The 18,173-nt window shown below is 48.0% G+C and overlaps 10 protein-coding genes across 10 annotated transcripts; 4 read left to right on the top strand and 6 right to left on the bottom strand.

Annotated features, from left to right (window-relative positions):
* Nucleotides 1–1,125: 1,125 nt before the first annotated feature.
* On the top strand, nucleotides 1,126–2,480 carry FPSE_02232 (uncharacterized protein; the record flags this gene model as incomplete). Its single annotated transcript, XM_009255351.1, has 5 exons — nucleotides 1,126–1,329; nucleotides 1,381–1,417; nucleotides 1,467–1,534; nucleotides 1,583–1,977; nucleotides 2,030–2,480. The coding sequence occupies 5 exons, from the start codon at nucleotides 1,126–1,128 to the stop codon at nucleotides 2,478–2,480; spliced, it is 1,155 nt and encodes a 384-aa protein (XP_009253626.1).
* A 413-nt stretch (nucleotides 2,481–2,893) lies between these two features.
* On the top strand, nucleotides 2,894–4,525 carry FPSE_02233 (uncharacterized protein; the record flags this gene model as incomplete). The annotated part of the gene is made up of 4 exons (XM_009255352.1): nucleotides 2,894–2,919; nucleotides 3,172–3,680; nucleotides 3,715–4,039; nucleotides 4,090–4,525. The coding sequence occupies 4 exons, from the start codon at nucleotides 2,894–2,896 to the stop codon at nucleotides 4,523–4,525; spliced, it is 1,296 nt and encodes a 431-aa protein (XP_009253627.1).
* A 361-nt stretch (nucleotides 4,526–4,886) lies between these two features.
* Nucleotides 4,887–7,029, bottom strand: FPSE_02234 (uncharacterized protein; the record flags this gene model as incomplete). Its single annotated transcript, XM_009255353.1, has 3 exons — nucleotides 4,887–6,255; nucleotides 6,316–6,550; nucleotides 6,612–7,029. The coding sequence occupies 3 exons, from the start codon at nucleotides 7,027–7,029 to the stop codon at nucleotides 4,887–4,889; spliced, it is 2,022 nt and encodes a 673-aa protein (XP_009253628.1).
* Nucleotides 7,030–7,252: 223 nt separating this feature from the next.
* Nucleotides 7,253–8,260, bottom strand: FPSE_02235 (uncharacterized protein; the record flags this gene model as incomplete). The annotated part of the gene is made up of 1 exon (XM_009255354.1): nucleotides 7,253–8,260. One exon carries the CDS (start codon nucleotides 8,258–8,260, stop codon nucleotides 7,253–7,255), a length of 1,008 nt encoding a protein of 335 aa, XP_009253629.1.
* A 683-nt stretch (nucleotides 8,261–8,943) lies between these two features.
* FPSE_02236 (uncharacterized protein) lies at nucleotides 8,944–9,885 on the bottom strand (the record flags this gene model as incomplete). Its single annotated transcript, XM_009255355.1, has 1 exon — nucleotides 8,944–9,885. The coding sequence occupies one exon, from the start codon at nucleotides 9,883–9,885 to the stop codon at nucleotides 8,944–8,946; it is 942 nt and encodes a 313-aa protein (XP_009253630.1).
* Nucleotides 9,886–10,764: 879 nt separating this feature from the next.
* Nucleotides 10,765–11,769, bottom strand: FPSE_02237 (uncharacterized protein; the record flags this gene model as incomplete). Its single annotated transcript, XM_009255356.1, has 1 exon — nucleotides 10,765–11,769. The coding sequence occupies one exon, from the start codon at nucleotides 11,767–11,769 to the stop codon at nucleotides 10,765–10,767; it is 1,005 nt and encodes a 334-aa protein (XP_009253631.1).
* Nucleotides 11,770–12,463: 694 nt separating this feature from the next.
* On the top strand, nucleotides 12,464–13,380 carry FPSE_02238 (uncharacterized protein; the record flags this gene model as incomplete). The annotated part of the gene is made up of 4 exons (XM_009255357.1): nucleotides 12,464–12,559; nucleotides 12,612–12,894; nucleotides 12,945–13,112; nucleotides 13,166–13,380. 4 exons carry the CDS (start codon nucleotides 12,464–12,466, stop codon nucleotides 13,378–13,380), a joined length of 762 nt encoding a protein of 253 aa, XP_009253632.1.
* A 254-nt stretch (nucleotides 13,381–13,634) lies between these two features.
* On the bottom strand, nucleotides 13,635–14,692 carry FPSE_02239 (uncharacterized protein; the record flags this gene model as incomplete). The annotated part of the gene is made up of 2 exons (XM_009255358.1): nucleotides 13,635–14,034; nucleotides 14,088–14,692. The coding sequence occupies 2 exons, from the start codon at nucleotides 14,690–14,692 to the stop codon at nucleotides 13,635–13,637; spliced, it is 1,005 nt and encodes a 334-aa protein (XP_009253633.1).
* Nucleotides 14,693–15,337: 645 nt separating this feature from the next.
* On the top strand, nucleotides 15,338–16,936 carry FPSE_02240 (uncharacterized protein; the record flags this gene model as incomplete). Its single annotated transcript, XM_009255359.1, has 1 exon — nucleotides 15,338–16,936. One exon carries the CDS (start codon nucleotides 15,338–15,340, stop codon nucleotides 16,934–16,936), a length of 1,599 nt encoding a protein of 532 aa, XP_009253634.1.
* Nucleotides 16,937–17,072: 136 nt separating this feature from the next.
* On the bottom strand, nucleotides 17,073–18,127 carry FPSE_02241 (uncharacterized protein; the record flags this gene model as incomplete). The annotated part of the gene is made up of 3 exons (XM_009255360.1): nucleotides 17,073–17,551; nucleotides 17,602–17,807; nucleotides 17,862–18,127. 3 exons carry the CDS (start codon nucleotides 18,125–18,127, stop codon nucleotides 17,073–17,075), a joined length of 951 nt encoding a protein of 316 aa, XP_009253635.1.
* Nucleotides 18,128–18,173: the final 46 nt, after the last annotated feature.

Genomic DNA, 18,173 nt, shown 5'->3' with positions numbered 1-18,173 from the left:
AACTTGGCATGGATCAACACAAAGATAAGGAGGATTCAAGTCCACTTCGGCCGAAGCTTGGATTGTTTATCTAGCACTTAGCACGTGGCTCTAGACCGGACGCTACGAAGACTCTGGGACTTGGGAACGAGTTGGCCGAAGAGAGAGAAGATTTGCTGTTTACTCAGGGTGGATATCCCCTTAGTAAGTCTCTTCAAGACGCTAGACCACATCATACAAAATACATAATCAACTGGGACCATTATGGCATCAAGTCATCGACTGACGACAGAAGGATTACCTGTCCCTCGGATATTGCCCCTGCATAAATTTCGGCATTCCAACGCCAAATCGAGAAAGTGACAGCTATTGCTTCATACAAATACCCAACTGCCCTAGGTTTCTGGAACAGTTTTTCCTAGCGACGTCTCTACCCCTGTCACACCCGGACTGAAAACGGCTGCGGATGACAAGGGTTTGAGCACCCAGTGGCCTGTTCGTCATGACTAGTGTTCACCAGAGCCGCAATCTGTCTTGGCAAGCCTCACCTTCAGATTACTGTCAGAACTTAGTACAGATTGCGGAAATCTTGCATCTTAGCAGATATGCGACTCAACATAGCTTTTCAATGCGACCAAGTCCAAGCTTGCGCATCGTCCTTCAGCTCGGGAATCGCCGTACGCATCGGGCGATTCGTGATGGGTTCATGGGGCGAAGGAATGCAATCATCCAACAAAGGGTAGCATCAGAGTGGACACGTCAAAAATCCCCCCTTCCCACTTCGCGTTCCGATTTTTCAGAGATGTGGGCTGTTTATCACTGAGCAGTCAGGTACAACAGGTCCTAATTTTGACCGAGATGAAGCAGGCATTGCTATTACAGGCTGTCTGTCCGCAACGGCTAATGATTGAGGCTCCGTCCAAGGAACAGTTGGAGGATGTTGGAAGAAGGAATTCTTGCCACGAGGAAAAAGAAATGACATCCCCGCATGGTCGTATTTCGTTACCCGGTTTCTCAGCTTTCTTTTTGGCCTGTCTCTCATTATTTATTAGTGAACCAACCCCATGGGCAATCTTGAGAAAGCCTCCGTAAAATTCGATTTCTGTATGCAGCTAAGCTGAGTTGGTTGTGACTCTACTCTGAACCATGGAGCTGGATCCCAATATCGTCGCCATCTTTGGCCCACCGCCTAAAGATCTTGATCTTAGTCGACATCAAATCACCACTTACAATATCGTTACATGTATCATTCTTGGAATTGCCTTTTTGGTGGTGGCTTTGCGCTTCTATGTGAGGAACATGAAGTCTGCCCAGTTGGAGATGGATGATTGGGCTGTGTTGGTGAGCTTGGTAGGTCAATCACACTTCCATTCAGAAGGTGTCACTAATATTCCTGTGCAGATTTGCGCTGCTGCTACTGTCACAATGACAATCTTGGGTGTGTATCTGGTCCAAATGGCGAACCGTATGTGACTAATGGTGTTTAGCTGGTGAACATGGTTCAGGGGCACACGTTTGGTCCATCAAGATCACGACTCTAGTTCAGGTGTTCAAGGTATGTTGAACTTAGCCGATTTGTTCAGTTGATACTGATACTTCATAGCTTGTCTACGCCGAACCCTTCGTGTACGCCCTCGCTGTTACATCCGTCAAGATCAGCATTCTCCTCCTCTACCGTCGACTCTTCCCCCTCGGCATCGACAAGAGCCGCGCATATACGATAATGTTCTACATTGCAACCTTCCTGACAACCTGCTATCCCTTTATACTCTGGATCACGATGGCCTTCGCATGCAAGCCTATCAGCTTCTTCTGGAACCAGTATATCGGCGCCAAAGGAAAGTGCATAGATGTGAAGCTATTCTTTCTTGTGCTGGGCATCATGAACATGGTCAATGATATCATCATTTTGAGCGTCCCTATTCCCCGTATCTGGACCTTGCAGATGAACAACAAGACCAAGGTTTCGGTTATTTGCATTATGCTTCTCGGTAGCTTGTAAGTGTCCCCTCCAAGTCGGACATGTAAGCCTAGTGTTAACCTTATTTAGTGTCTGTGTTGCCAGTATTGCTCGTATCTACTACCTGTGGGGTTTCTTCCAGAACCTCGATGCCACATGGTGGATGGGACCATCATTTGCCTGGTCGAGTCTGGAGCCCTCTGTCGCTATCATTTCAGCATGTCTCCCCACGCTGGCGCCTCTTTTCCGACTTGGTCGTATGAACGCAACATCGCGAGGCACACCTTCTGGGGGTAATGAGCTATCCAAATCGGGGTCCAAACATTTCCAACTCTTCAGTGTCAACCGAACGAAAGGAACTGGATTCCAAAGCGACGATGAGGTTGAGTTGACATATGATGTCGGTCGAGGAGGAACGAGTGACTCAGCACCCTGGAATAACAGGGAAAATAAGGAATCATCTGCTGAGCAGGGTATCGTTGTTTCGACCCAGGTTTCCGTCACGCGTCATGAGAGGAAGAGTCTCAATGACAGAGTCTAGAAGGGTCTTTAAAAGTGTTTTTATTTAGTACATATACCTTCTTGATCTTAAAATCATTGTTCGTTGGTCACACCAAGGCCGCTTACCAAGTTGTCAGGATTGTTCACAACGCTCTATACAGGGTTTACTGGGTAGCAGAAAAGTCGACGTCCTAAGTCTTAGGTTACAAAAATAAATAGCCTAAAGGCTATAGTTTTAGTAGCATAAAATGTCCTACTAATTTCGTCTCTTATGTCTTTAGCGGCCAATTTTTATGATACCCTGAGGAGGTGGCCTGACTACGAAGGCCTAAGGCACATCAGCCAACCAACCCTGCTTATGGTTGGCTCTCTGGGCAGGGACCGACGGTTTTCCCTTATCCAGTCACAGCAAACCAATTCTCAACGCCGATAGCCCGCTCCCTCGCGCGCAACATGGAAGAAATTGAGAGGCTGCGGAGGTAGATACTGGAAGAGCAACGGCGACGTGAAGCTGCTGAGGAACGCGCAGCCGCATCGCAACCATCAACACTCCAACAATATCTCGAAACATGCCATTCGCTAAGCCTTGCCGTCGAAATAATAACCGATCGTTCCTTGACGACACAAGGAGACACGACGAACCCGACCGGCCGAATTTATCCCCGACGAATTATTCCGTGGACTACGTTCGCAAGAGAACAAGAAAAAGTCTGGAATAAGCTTTCATCCAGTCCCTCGTTTTCTTCACAACCCGTCTTTCCATCCCGACACCAGCTGGATTACGTGAGATCCCTGCTTCACCCGGTCAGCAGCGAAATTGGACTTCGAAATAGCGAGCGAGACGTGGTGGAAAATGCAGTCCAGAAGCTGATGGAAGCGACACACAACGATTCATCGCTGAGGAGTCATCTCGGCCTCAATGGAACAGTGACTTTTGAAAGTCACACGAACCTCGGTATTACCGATGACTCCCTTTCCGAATCGACTGGCTCCAGACCACCCAGCCGAACGACTCGACGAAAGGCACGAGGGAAGGGTAACCGAGGAGATCAGTTCTGCATACACCGGACCTCTGATGATCAAAATATCCCTGTTGTCGCGATTGAGTATAAAGCGCCACATAAGTTGAGACGCGACGAGATTGTTACAGGGCTGGTCTCAGAGATCCAGCCGGATCGTGATGTGATTAACCAAGAGGGCGAGGGATATGAATTTGCAGATGCGACTTTCTACTACCGTCGTAACCCAGCTCTACTCCTACATGATAGGTAAAGGCATCCGGTTTGGGTATATCGATACCGGAGAGGCATATGTTTTCCTCCACATCCCTGACGATCCATCCTGTGTCTACTACTCCGTCTGCGTGCCAAGCCTAGACGTCCAAGATGACGACGAGAATCGACTCCATCGTACTGCTGTTGCGCAAGCCTTTGCCTTTGTGCTTCAGGCCATCCGATCGCCGCCGCCCTGTCAAGCCTGGTATGACGCTGCTGAGCATCTCGATACATGGACCGTGGAGTATGAGGACGTGCTGATTGCGTGCCGCTCTATCTATCTGGATCACGGGGATCCCATGGCTACACACTTGTGGCGAAAGGAGTAGAGGCCATGGATATCAAGCATCTACGCTACGAAAACGAGATGTACAGTCATCTTGAGGACCTCCAGGGGAATTTTGTTCCGGTTTGTCTCGGTGTTGTGCACCTTATCAAGCCCTACTACTTTGATAGCGGTGTGTATGAAGACTTCATGTTCCTTAGCTATGGCGGGCGACCAGTCTTGAAAGAATTGAGAGACGTCAACGCAGATATCGCCAACGAAATTCTTACCGCGCTCGCTCGATTGCATCAACACGGAGTCCTCCACCGCGATGCAGAGCCACGCAATGTGCTCTACGATAAACGCACTGGCAGGTACATGATCGTGGATTTGATGCTAGCGAGATTCCATACTCGACAACCTCTCGGGCCCGTCAACGTCAACGTCAACAGTCGAAATCGGAAGAGGAAATGGGCGCCAGGAAAGCATAAGACGGACGTTTTTGCTGCTGAGGCGCAGTCCTTGCGGGCGAGTCTGACAAAATAGGGTGGGTAGTAAAAAAATAGGGACTTGAAGAAGATCAGACGAAATCATTAGTCCACTCTTAGGCCATATATACACTAAGAATGATCTAATATTTATGTCAGCGACTAAATCAGTACCGGTTTTTATTCAAATCACCTGGCGTGTGATTATAGTAGCACGTTTGATAGAGACTAGTAATTTGCATGCATATCATGCTTTACCCAATTTGACATAAGATAATCACAAGTTGACCGATGAGGTTTTTCTTAACCTAACAAACCTTACATAAGTGTTATATGCTGTACCTAATGTAGTTGTGTGATAGTAAAATAATACTTTTAAACAATAAACTAGACAGTTTAAGAAATACAAGCATATGATTTTATATGAGGGTGATGAAAGGACGCTCATCCTTTGGCTGCTCGCCAGGTTTCCATCCCAGTGTTTCATCAGTCAAGGTCAGAATTCCCACTCTCCTGTATTCATCACTCCCTGGTTCCCTCACAATCATCAAAGCTATATAGTGGTCCTCGCCATGACTACAACTTAACAGAATGAGAGCATAGAGCTCAAGTCCATTTAAACCTTTCACAAATCTTCGTTCTTGTTGGGGGCGGTCGTCGGCAAATGCATCAAAGTCATACTGAGGCCTTGTCTCCAGGTTAGCACTTGTAGTGCATAACACTGGGCTGCCTTCAGAACTGAGTCGTGGTCGATCGGGATCCCAGCCATCGGTGGAAAGATAAAGACGCTGCATCGGCCCTTGAATAAGTAGCCTCCCCTCAGTGACCTCCCCATAAGGATTGGTTCCCTTCAATTTGATCTTGACGTCAAGAACTTCGGCCAAGGGAGAATATCCACTACCTTTGAGCCGGATACCGATACCTCCATCCACTGAAGCCCACGACCAAGACGGCGCTCTGTACTCCGGAACTCTTTTACAGTCTCCAGGCTGCCAAGGAAGCTCCGTAATAAGTAACGAACGCCAGTGTCCTGCGACATACTCATCATTGAGCCGCTCTGACATGATACTGGCAAGGCCAGATACAGCAGGTAGCTTATCAGAAGCTTTTGTGAGTTTTCGCCCTCCGTATGTCGCGAGTAGCTGGTACCACGACCTTAGCAGCTCGCTAGTAGAAACGCTGAGATCTTTATCTTTAGTTTGACCATTGGATCCCGTCTGTGGTCGAGAGCTGATGCTTGGGAATCGTTCATCTATGGCCCAACCATCCTCCTTCCGAAAGCCATGATTGCATTCAAACATCATTTGACCACCGCTGTAGAATAATGTTCGACGAGATAAGACACGTTCCTGTAGAGTCCAGCCTCGATGAGAAACTGGATCGTCTTTTAATTGTATATAAACATGCTGCATGGCTTCCTCGAAGGGAACTGCGCATGCAAGTGCGTGGCCGCTTACGCCTTGGTAGGTTTGCTCAAATTCGAAGTATTCTCTGGTTGATACCTTGGCAAAAAGACCAACAGAACTATCTTTGCCGTTGGAGGCATTGATAGTCAAATATGCATTGGCGTAGACAGATAGCATGCGGGCTGACTCTCGTTCCCAGTCATCGTAGTCGTCCTGGCAGATACACATGCTGTCTATCCACAGGTATCTGATGCCGAACTCCCGAGTTAACTTGATGGCATCCTGGTGCATTTGTGGCAAGTCGGAGATAGGAATCTGACGCTTTCGGTAGTCGAGTGTGGACTTTGTGGTGGTGTACTGAGGAGACTTTCCCCAGCAGTAACTGTGCAAAAAATATGTCAGACACCATTGCCCTATGTGTAGAATAAGATAGGTATTTTACCTCAAAGCAATATAAGCGCCAGTCTCAATACCGCCGGTTTCCCACAGTCTTACGTAGGGACTGCTCCTGTTGTCACCCACATCAATGACTCTAGATGGCAATAGCGTATTATGGGGACAGCAGGCTACATGTCTGTTGCATTCATCGGTCCATCCAATAGCTCTGGATATTGCAGTGGGTGATTCTCCATCGTGTTCAACTGGTCTACCAGTGATCACCGAGGAAAGGGGATCTTCTGGGTCAGGTTAGTGGCAGCGTCTCGTATGAAAGGTGATGCAGTCTGGGTATGAACTTACCATCTCGGACACTTATCCCAATCGCAGCTAACAATCTTACTAGCCCTTCTTTATCGCTATCTGTGTAGCTCAAAACCCAAATCCCATCCCCATCCGGTCGCTTCGTTATCCAGAACTCCCACAGAGGCCAAGCGTGTTTGAACTCAGAGTCTTCACGCCTCGACTGGAGCTCTTCCAGCTTCAGTCGGCAAAGCTCCACTTGCTTGTAGATCAGGCGACAAAGCCCGCAGCCAAGGTCTTTAGCCGATGAGTTCAATGCTTCAAGGCTTTGGTAATGGGAGTACCCTATACAGTCCCGGGGCCACTCCCAAAATTCTTGAAGATAAGCATTGTCGCTGCTGACAATAAGAATTTCTTCAGTCGGCGTCGGAGGGAGGTTGTCCCAAGGAATAGCCTCGCAGACATTGCACAAGAACATCACGATGCTTGAGCTAAATAGTGTTGGGTCTTAATTTGCCTAAAAAGGTACGCAATAGACGCAGGTGAGATATAAATAAGTTGTGCCTGAGGCAACTTCAGCAGATGTCAGATACCTAGACTCGAACTAGGTCCGAATAGTAGATGTGCGTTTTATTGTACTTCGTATATCACAAATACGGCGATGTCTAGAGAAAAGCAGATAAACATTTACTAACTTCCCATCATCGCAAGGGCCTAGGCTTAACGCTCTCCAAAGTCGGCGTGACCTCTCCAAACAATCCGGTATCCTTCTTAATAGGCAATACATCAATCGTCGTCTCCCTTCTGAAACCACCACCATCTGGAATGTGGAATCGGTGGTACGCAATATACCACTCATCAGTTCCTGGGATGTTGATCACCGAGTTATGTCCTGTGCCCAAGATTCCCTTTGACTCATCCTTCTTCAGGATAACACCGCGATACGTCCATGGTCCGAGAGGGTTGTCAGCTGTCGCATATCCAACGCGATAGTTTACTGAACCTGTGTCGTCGATAGAGTATGTGAGGTGGTAGGTCCCTTTACGGTAATTGACGAAAAGACCTTCGCGGAAGTCTTGGAGTCCGGTGATGCGTTTCCATGTGCCAGATTTGAGGGACACCATGTCGTCGTTCAACTCAGCGACAACGGGGACACCGTTGCCCCAGTATATGTACCACTTTCCGGTTTTGGGGTCTTGAAAGGCTGCTGGGTCGATGGCTTGGTTGCTGACGATGGGTTCATCTGAAGTACCCTTGATCATGGGCTTGGATTGAGCTTTCCAGGGACCTTCGGGATGGTCCGCGACGGCAACACCAATACTCTTGTGGCCATCACTGACAGAGGGGTTATTGCCACTATGGTAGAAATAGTATTTTCCACCACGGGCAGCAAAGCCAGGTGCCCAAGCGTTGCCAGTTGCCCAGGGCACATTTCCGTTCTTGCCATCAAGGACAAGGAAGGGTTTCTCTCCCTTCGTCCATGATACCAAATCTGGGGATTTCCACCAGTAAAACGAATTACCACCCCATCCTTCGAAGCCATCGGAAGTGACAAACAGATAGTAGGTATTGTTGACGATGGCAATGTTGGGGTCGGCCCAGAGTCCTGGAAGGACAGGGCTGTCGCGCTTTGTCAGAACTCGAGCCGAGACTGAACCAAGAGCTAGGAATGCCACAAGGGCCTGACTAGGGATGGAGAAAAAACGCATTGTGAAGATTGACGACCGCAGAAACTCATCGGAAGTCACTTTAGTGGTTCGTCCTTCTGACTTTATACCTATGCCGTATATCCAACTATGAAGTCACAACAACACGTTCTTGGAAGACTGTCATGACTATACCCGATCTACGGACCGTTTCGGACCGAACTCTTTTCAATTGAATCATGTCGTCCTCGAATTCTATTCGTGCGCAAGATCGATTCATTTCCCCGCAAACGAATCTGGGGGATCTGCATCACGAGGTGGAGAATAACCTTTAAGCGCTCGAGTAATTGGAGATTAGAAGACTCTCGTATTAATATACGATACTACCTTTAGATCGTCCGCGTGATTGTTCCAAGTTTTTGGTGGAATAATGCCTCGGCTTTGTATTTGCCGGTTCCCCAATCTGGGGTACTGGGGAAAGGACGGGGAACTGCATGCAAGTTTATTTCTGAGCATGTGGCATTGGCAACGGAATTCGGAAGTTGCAGATCTAGGCGGGAAACAAGTTGGTCACAGAATATAATGTCTTGAACAAGGATTGTGGCACATCGATCAATTGTTTAAATGCCATATGTATGATAAGGTAGAAATATTTACAGGCTACAATGCATATACAGGAAAGAGCATCAAGCTCACGACTCAAAAACAGACCATGCACTGACCAGCCCAAAAGACAAGCTCGCAGCCTAGTAAGCAACAGGCCAGCCATTGTCGTATCGGAGAAGGTTGATACCGAGGAGAGCAGTTCCAGCGTTATCGTAGTAGTGGTAAACAAGAACATCAGCATCGACATCAGTGAAGACAGCGTTGTGGCCAGGACCGTGGATGTTGCCGTGGCTAGCCATGATCTCAGTACCACCGCCCTGCATCATCTGCTTGCCGGCCTTGTCGACGAAAGGACCAGTGATGCTGCTTGATCGACCGACCATGACGCGGTAGGTGCTGGCGGCACCTTGGCAGCACTTGTCAAAGGAGACCCAGAGGTAGTAAAAGTTGCCCTTCTTTGTGATGAAAGGAGCTTCGACGGCACCGCCGACAGAGGAATCGCGCTTGGCAAGAGAGTAAAACGCGCTTCCGGTGCGCTTACCGGTTTTGGGGTCGAGTTGGATCATCTTGATGCCGGACCAGAAAGATCCAAAAGACAACCACCACTTCCCGTCACCATCGACGAAGAGGTTACCATCAATGGCGTTGTAGTCGTTGTTGTTGTTGGACTCAATGACAACGCCCTGGTTTGTCCAAGAACCTGAAGCGCCAGTCTTGCTGGTGGCGAGGAAAATGGCAGAAGTGCGCTGGCCGAACGAAGAGGCAGAGTAGTACATGTAGTACTGGCCATTGTGGTAGGAGATATCAGGTGCCCAGAGGTTCTTCTCGCCCTTGGTGTACTGCGTAGTCCATGGTGCGCCGTTGGGGAAAGCAGCACCAGCTTCCTTCCAGGCAGTTCGGTCTGTGGAGGTCTTGAGAGCGACATAGTCTCCGGTGTGAGCCATCAAGTATCCTCCTTGGGGCATCTTGACGACAGTGGGATCGTGAACGCGAGTAGCGCCAGTGACAGGGCCGGGGTTGGGGTAAGCGGCGCTGACGGCCGAAGCCATGGCCAGCATTCCAGTGACGACGAATTTCCACATTGTTGCGATTAAAGAGGTGTATTGAACGAAGGTAGCTGATCGACAGATCTTCAATTGAAACAAAGATTGCGGCGCAACATGGCATTTATACTGCTGACCTTGTTCCCCCTTCCATCCTCGCTTGGTATCCGGACAAAGATAGTCCTTAATCTACAGGCCTAGTTTCAGCGAGTACTGAAACGGGGCCACTCTAGGGAATCTATACGCGACATGGGCCGCCTGCTATTTCCAGTTGGTCTGAACTTGTAAGCGCGCCACGGAAGAATTATGATGGGTCGGGACTTGACGGTCCGTTAACCGCATTTGGATCCTTGTCCGATGGTACAATTACCGGCGCAGGACTAACGAGACGAAATGACAACAGGAGGTGCTGACACGGGATGATAAGCAAAACTATAATCAAGCGCAATGAACTGGGCGCTTCTTCAATGGTTGATCAAGATCCAGAGATTAGATAGTATTGTCGCGCTTGTGTATGATTTGCTTTAAAAGGCAGGTAGTTTATAAGTGCAGTCTATCAGTTGACTTCACCGCCAAGACGGTTGACGACCAGTCGAAACAGGCAGGGATAGGACATGCAAGCCCATCACTTGTCACTAATTCAGTAAGCGATCATCATCTGTTTGAAACATGCAGTCTGAGAGTCAATCGAATGAGGTGTAGCTCAGGTTTCCACATATCATGAATTGCTTCTTTAGGAAGTTCCAATACTCATTTCTTTAAAGATACACAAAGGGAGTAAACGTATCAGCACATACAGATAGCATTGGTTTGTCAGAGTAGGCCATATGATCTAATCTTGTCTAGTCTAGTCAAGAATAAGGCACATAGACGAAAGAAAAATGTCCTGAGTAGCGGACATAATGTGTTGGACATACATCACTTGTGCTGACTTTGAATGCTGTTCTCCCACTCCGTCAGCATTCCCATAATCTCAACACTCTTCTCAATGTTTGGAGAAGGACGCTCCGCCTCTTTGACACCACGGCTCAAACAATCCTCCACAGTCTTGACCTGGTATCCAAAGACATCTATCTCACCCGGGACAACAATCTTCTCTGCCTCACCATCATAATCCTTGACCTCAATGATGTTGTCACCTGGAAGAGGGAACCAGGGGTTTGTAACAAAGCTCAATTTCCCCTTGTCTCCAAGAATGGTAAACGAATTGTCGCCACCGTGGCTGTCGCTTGATTGCAAAGTCGCAAGAACACCGTTGTTGAAACGCACCGTCAGAGCGGCGTCTCGGACATGGACGGTCTTTTCATCAACAACGTTGCCGACTCCATGCGATTGACGGGCTGCAAAAGCATCTTTTCCAAAGGCTGTCTCTATGACGAACTGGAGGAGCGACACCGGATAGCAACCAAGGTTGTAAATGGTTCCCATGTTATAAGGGTTGACTATCTTGGAGACATTCATGGAGTAATGACCCTCAACACTTCGAACCGTACCAATACGGTCCTCAAGAAGCAACTGTTGCATCTTCTTCATGACGGGGTGTGTCAGGTACATCAAACCCTCCAAGAAGAAGACATTCGCATCTTTGACAGCTTTCTCAATTGTCTTTGCATCCTCCATTGTGGCTGCGAGGGACTTTTCGGAGAGGATTGCCTTTCCTCGCTTTGTTGCTGCAAGCACTGCCGAGGAGTGCATGTGGTTGGGTAGGCCAACGTACACAACATCGACTGGAGCCTTGTCGAGTAGCTCATCCATCGAGGTATATCGCTCCGCGATGTTGTGATTGTTTGCAAAAGTTGCTAGACGCTGTTCATTGCGGCCAAAGACAGCGGAGATAGTCGAGTTCTTGCTACTGAGGATGGCCTTGGCGACGAGATCGGAGATAAAGCTCGTGCCGAGCACGCCCCAACGTAGTACAGCCATTATGTTTGGAAGTTGAAGTGAGTTTGGTTCTTGAATTGCGATTGGGATTGGGATGATGAGAGAAAGGTTATGTTGCTGTTGAGTGCAGCGTGATGTGAGTTATAAGTATGTAGAATTTGATGATCGGTCCTATGGAGCATCTTGAATTGGGGTTTCGGTCTATACGTTCTCCGGTCCACCTGTACTTCGGTCTATTCACACTCCGGTCTCCTCCATCTATCTCCGTATTAAATCGCCGGTAGATCTTTACTCGGTATTGTCGTCAATGGCAGTCTGCATGATTTATTCATCGGAACTGCGTCTTCACTTACGTGGCTGTCCAGACCCCAGTTAATAAGTGTTTGTGCAGTGGGCTTGCAAGATATGACTGACCTTGAAGCAGGCTGTATTAGTAAACTTCCGCGGAATCGGAAGCTTAGCAATAACCACGAACATTGTATTCTCATTTTTCTTCACCCATAAAATGACATGATGACAAAAGAGATGGCTGTGTTATCAAGTCGATAAGGTAATAAAGCCTCCACGGAAGAATGATTGTTAATGATTTCGGAGACAAAAGGTTTTGAACTTTGAGAATAAAGCATGTATATAAGGCGGAATGACATTTAATGGAAGTAAAATTTACACTGCAACAGAGCTGCAATAATATCGAGAACCAAAAATCAAATTATTCATCATCTGGCCGTACTTCAAGATGGGCATCAAAACTGACATCACACTTTACACGGAGGGCACCCCCAACGGGCTGAAGATATCCATTGCTTTGGAGGAACTAGGTCTTGACTACAAGGTATGACAATCTCAACCCTTGGAAGTTTTGCAATCGCTAACGCACCACAAAGGTCGTCACTTTGGACTTTAGCAAACATGAGCAGAAAGAGCCATGGTTCCAGGACATCAATCCCAACGGTCGCATTCCAGCCATCACTGATAAAGATGAAAGTGGCAACGAGGTTAAAATATTCGAGAGCGGGGCAATTCTCGAGTACCTCGTCGCCAGGTACGATGAGAATCACAAGATATCTTATCCTTACAAATCAAAGGAGCATTGGGAGACCACCAGCTGGCTGATGTGGCAAGTCTCTGGCCTCGGACCTATGCAGGGTCAAGCGAACCACTTTACTCGTGAGTCTACATGTGAGCAATAGAGTCCGTAAACTTACTGTCGCAAACAGGCTATGCACCAGAGAAACTAAAGTATCCTATTGACCGCTACATTAGCGAGAGTAACCGCCTCTACCGCACTTTGGATCGGCAGCTTGCCAAGAACGGAACTGGCTACATCGTCGGAGATAAACTTACCGTTGCGGATATCTCTGTTTGGCCATGGGTGGCCGCCCACAGTAAGCCAGACAACATTAGCCCCTACAGAGATGTTATTTTAATTGGTTTGTAGACTTTTCCGGACTTCCCGACGTCATGAAGTACATTCACATCAAGAAGTGGTTCGACAATCTTTTGGAACGGCCTGGATTCGAGGCTGGCCGCAATGTACCTAGACCTCACTTCCACATCACGCTCAATGACCTGCCTGAGGAAGAACTAGGAAAGTTTGCAGAGCCGGGAATCAAGTGGCAGAATGAGGCGAGGGAGAGGGAGGCTGCATTGTGAGCATACCGGATGGATATGGAAGTGACACAAGAGGCACTGTTGAACCGAACAATTATCTTACATAGCCCTACTACAAGATCTATTGGCCAGACCATTGAGCACACTCTCAGACAACAATGTTACATCGTTTCAATTGCACAATTATCTAGTAATTAGGCGTTTAACTGAAGAATAGTCCAAATGTGCCGCAAGCAGTGAGCTTGCAGACACAGCGTGTGAAATAAAGCCGTCTAGTGAGTACAAGGAAACCGTGATCAGCGGTTGTACTTAGCCCCCGCCACATCAGGACTATCACAACCCTCGTAATAGTCATATACTGCGACATCGTCAATGTTGACCCTAACCTCATCACCTTTATACCCAGCCTTGCAGAAAAAGCCAATGGACAGCCTTTGGTCATCTTGCTCAGCAGTAATGCGAAACTCTTGCATGTAGAACTGACCCTGTTGGACAGGTTCCTCACCATCGGTATATACGAAGTGCACAGATTGACCATCAGGCCCAGCACTTGCGCCAATTCTACATTCATCTGACTGGAGTGGATGACCTTGGAGAGACCAATAGTATCTGACTATATAATCTCGACCGGCAACGACGCCTTCCAGCGATTGAAGAATCGACGATGACCATGCGCCGTCCGGGTATTTGATAGCACTTAAGAAATCACATCAGCATCAACGGCAAACACAAGAGACGAAAGAACTTACATTGCATTGCTTCCGTCTCTGCCAGAGTTGGGAGCTAGCCAAGGGGTCTGCAAAAAGACCCAAGGCGATGTAGTAACCCAATTTCCATTGACCTTGTTGTCAAAAGATGGGTTTTGGACGTAGTTGGTGTATTCGCCTGTGAATGTACAGTGAGGTGCTGAAGAGGATGTAGCGGTCTCAATAGCCGATTGGTCGGTTGTTGTATAAGCTGTAGTGGTAACAGAAACCTCTACCGTGGTCAAGGTATCAGTCGCCGCGGAGGTTTCAGAGCTCAAGTCATTGACTGTGGTTGTCGTATCTTGAGTAGTCTGTTCGATTGTTGAGGAAATGGTCGCAGTGGTATCGTCAACAGTGTTGGAGGTTTCAGAGGTCAGTGTCGTCGAGCTGATAGCAGCTTCTGATCTAGAAGCCTCGTTCGAAAGGGCAGTGGTAACCGAGGAAAGAGCTTCAATGGTTGTCGGAAGACTCTCGATCGTAGTCGTTTCAATTGAACTTGTTCCCAAATGAATAGCCGTCGATCTAGACGCAGGCTTACAAGGACTGGCCTTGACACTGCCAGCTAAAGCAACAGCTACGACAGTAACTGCAAACGTGTGAAAGATCATCTTCAAAATTGCAAAAGAGTGAAAGTACGCCAAAACGTAGGAGAAAACGAGCGACTAGAGGGACGAAATTGAGAAAAAACGTCCATGTTCCATGCCCTCATTATAAAAGTTACTTGAAGATGGAGTATCGTTGCATTGTTGGTCGAAACGTCATGTTATGGCCGGAACTATTGGCTTAGCGTATCAATAGTCTCGAGAACAACAGTCTAGCGCCGGGCATAGACACATGACAGGCTATCAACTGCAGGTCTATCAAAGCTGACAGAACATTATCAGAGCCGCAATTAATCTCGCCAAGATATTGGCGAGCCAGCCCAAGCACTGATCAGTTTTGAGTGCCAAGAGAGTAATGCCACAACGACTCCAAGTCTGGATAAATACTGTTCCGCTTCCCGAGCTCAACCAGAGTCATCATCGATGTTGTTCCCCGCGTATTCCCAAGGTTGACCTTGAGGCGCTCGGTTATGCCACCGCTTATCCGAGGGTGCCAAACCCGACACAAAGCCGTGATCTGCAATGATTTGTCGAGACCAGGTTCAATGTTTCTTTTGTCTACATATAAATTAATCAATATTTTCTGTTTAATAACATATAAGCTGTGGTAGAACATCCGACTAAACAAAGACTTCACGACTTGTCGCGACAATGTCGGCGGCAAATGTGCCCAATGTCGAAACAAAAACTCCCGAAAAGGACCTAGACCGTGTTTCCCTTAGTCAAGAAATTGCTGTCGACGCCCGAAATGGAATCCAATTGCCTGTCGGCTTCGAGGCATTGGATCCAGCATTCCCTGTAATTGAACTTCTCCAGTCGAGCAATATCGATGCCTCGCCAACCTCCACCCCAAAAAGAACCCCTCATTTCCAATCACCATTCAGCTGGTCACATAAAAAGAAGATCACAATTCTGTCTGGAGCTTTCATGGCATCCACACTCGCATCATACTCCTCTGGTGCATATGCCATGGCGTCAGAGCCCCTGCGGAACGAATGGAACATCAACGACACACAATTCAACGCTGGCATTACCCTCTTTGTCACGGGGTTTGCTATTACACCAATGGTACTTGCCCCCGTGAGCGAGGTACACGGCCGCTATTGGGTCTTTGTCGGATCAGGTATTGTGTTCTTTCTTGGAAGCTTGGGTTGTGCTGTGACGGAGAGCTTCGCTGGCATGATGGTTGCTCGTCTGATCACAGGTAATGGCGCCGCTGTTTTCGCGACGCTCACGGGCGGTGTTGTCAGTGACCTTTATCGAAAAGAGGACCGCAACACTCCAATGGCTTTGTACTCCCTTTCTATCATGATAGGCACTGGCTTGGGACCTCTGGTCAGTGGTGCCATCGTAGACCGTCTGGGGTGGAGGTGGATCTTCTATCTTCAGCTCATCACCATTGGGACGGCAACCACCATCATATTCTTCCTTTTCCAAGAAACTCGAAGCAACGTGTTACTAAGACGAAGGTGCATCGCGCTGAACAACATGCAATTCAAGACCTCAGACGGAACGCCTGTGAACTTCTGCCCGTCAGTTGAAGAGAATCTCCACGTCGACATCAGTCTGATATGGCGAAGTCTCGCATTTCCCCTGCGTCTACTGGCTACAGAGTCGATTCTGTTCTGGTTCTCTCTATGGGTTTCTTTTGCATGGGCGATTTTGTACATGCAGTTCAGCAGCATTGGACTCGTCTTCCGAGGCGTTTATGTGTTCGACAACACTCAAGTTGGAGCAGTGTATGCGGCGATCGTCGTTGGATCCATTCTGAGCATCGTTATGGCCGTTATACAGGAGCCCATCACACGTTGGATATTCCCTCATAAGACACTGTCTTCAACACCTGAACAGCGACTTCTATCCCCGTGCATACAATCCATTCTTTTGCCTATTGGGCTATTCTGGTTCTTTATGTCTGCTAGGTCTGATGTACATTGGATATCTCCGACGCTGGCAATTGGATCTTGTACAATGGGTATTTATAGTATCTACCTGGCTGTGTTCAACTACCTAGCAGACACATATCACGGTTACGCTTCATCGGCTCTGGCGGCTCAGAGTCTATGTCGAAATCTCATCGGGGGGATATTTCCATTACTTACAGCAAGGATGATTACCTCTCTAACATTGAAGGGTACTGGCGGTTTGCTGGGTGGTCTTGGGCTACTTTTGACTACTATTCCATGGCTGCTATACTTTTACGGTCGGGGGATCAGAGCTCGGAGTCCTTTTGCAAAGGAAATGGAGTAGAAGAATGGCATTGGGTATGTATCACAGAATGGGAAGTTGATATAATGGTAGATTGAAGATTGCACAGGTAATGAAAAACTCAAGATTTGTCGCAAACGTCAGGTGCTTGACTCCTGATCGCTTGTCGGCTACGTTTTTAGTTGTCAGAGAAAGCCTTGAGCAACTTCAAGGCAGCTAGCTCAACCACAGCTCTAGCAGTAGGCGATTCCCTGATAGGCGCCAACATGACAAAGTCATGGACTTGTCCATCTGCCTTGATGACTGACGCATCGACCCCTAATCCTTGCAGTCTGTGACCAAACGCCTCTCCCTCTCCAATCAAGGGATCTGCGCCAGACACAAAAATGGTTGTGGGTGGGAATCTGGAAAGAACTTCATCTGGGGCGAATTGCAGAGGTGAGGTCAGTGGGAGCTTTCGATCTTCCTGGTTGGGGAGGAAAGCGGGTATCATCCAGTCCATCGTCTTTTCAGACAGGTACGGGCCGTCCTTAAAGGTCGTGTATGTCTCGGATTTGCTGTTTGTGTCCGTGACGGGGTAAAAGAGAACAATCTGGCCGATTTTGGAAGCAAGGCTACGGCTTTGGGCGAGCTGTGTCATTGCGATAGCCATGTGGCCTAGGCATAGGTCAGAGCCATATCATTTGTAGGTGGGAATTGAATGTTACCTCCAACACTGTCACCAGCGAGACCAAATTGCTTCGCCTTGATGTTATACTTGTCGCCGTTCGTTACAAAGTGCTCTAGAACACCGTATACCTGCTCGAACTGGACAGGGTATTGAGCTTCGGGAGCTGGAGTATAGTAAGGGAAAACGACCGCAGCACCAGTCTGGCGTGCTAAATCCTCCATCAAAGCGCCGTGTGTGGTCGGGCTGCCGTAAATCAGAAAAAAGTATCGTCGTTACATATTTCTGGGGCTTGCTCACCTTCCCAGAATCCATCCACCACCATGGGTGTAGAAAATCATGTTCAGAGTACCCTGTGCATTGGCGGGGCGGAATATGACAGCTGTCACATTTTCGCCCTTGACAGGAATTTGGACCTCTTCACTTTTGATGTCGGAAGCAAGTTTGTAACTCTGGATACTTTCCAGTACCTCACGAGCTTCTTCGTAGGTCTTGGTATAGAGGGGCGGACCTGAAGCGGCCGCATCAGCGAACTTGCGGTTGATCGGGTCGAGATAAGCTGCCATGGTCACAGATTTATGTCTGGTTAACTCGGTATGGTTGTGAGAGGAC

This window comes from Fusarium pseudograminearum, chromosome 2, assembly GCF_000303195.2.
Source record: "Fusarium pseudograminearum CS3096 chromosome 2, whole genome shotgun sequence".
NCBI lineage: Eukaryota > Fungi > Ascomycota > Sordariomycetes > Hypocreales > Nectriaceae > Fusarium > Fusarium pseudograminearum.
This window is presented reverse-complemented; position numbering and strand designations above follow the sequence as displayed.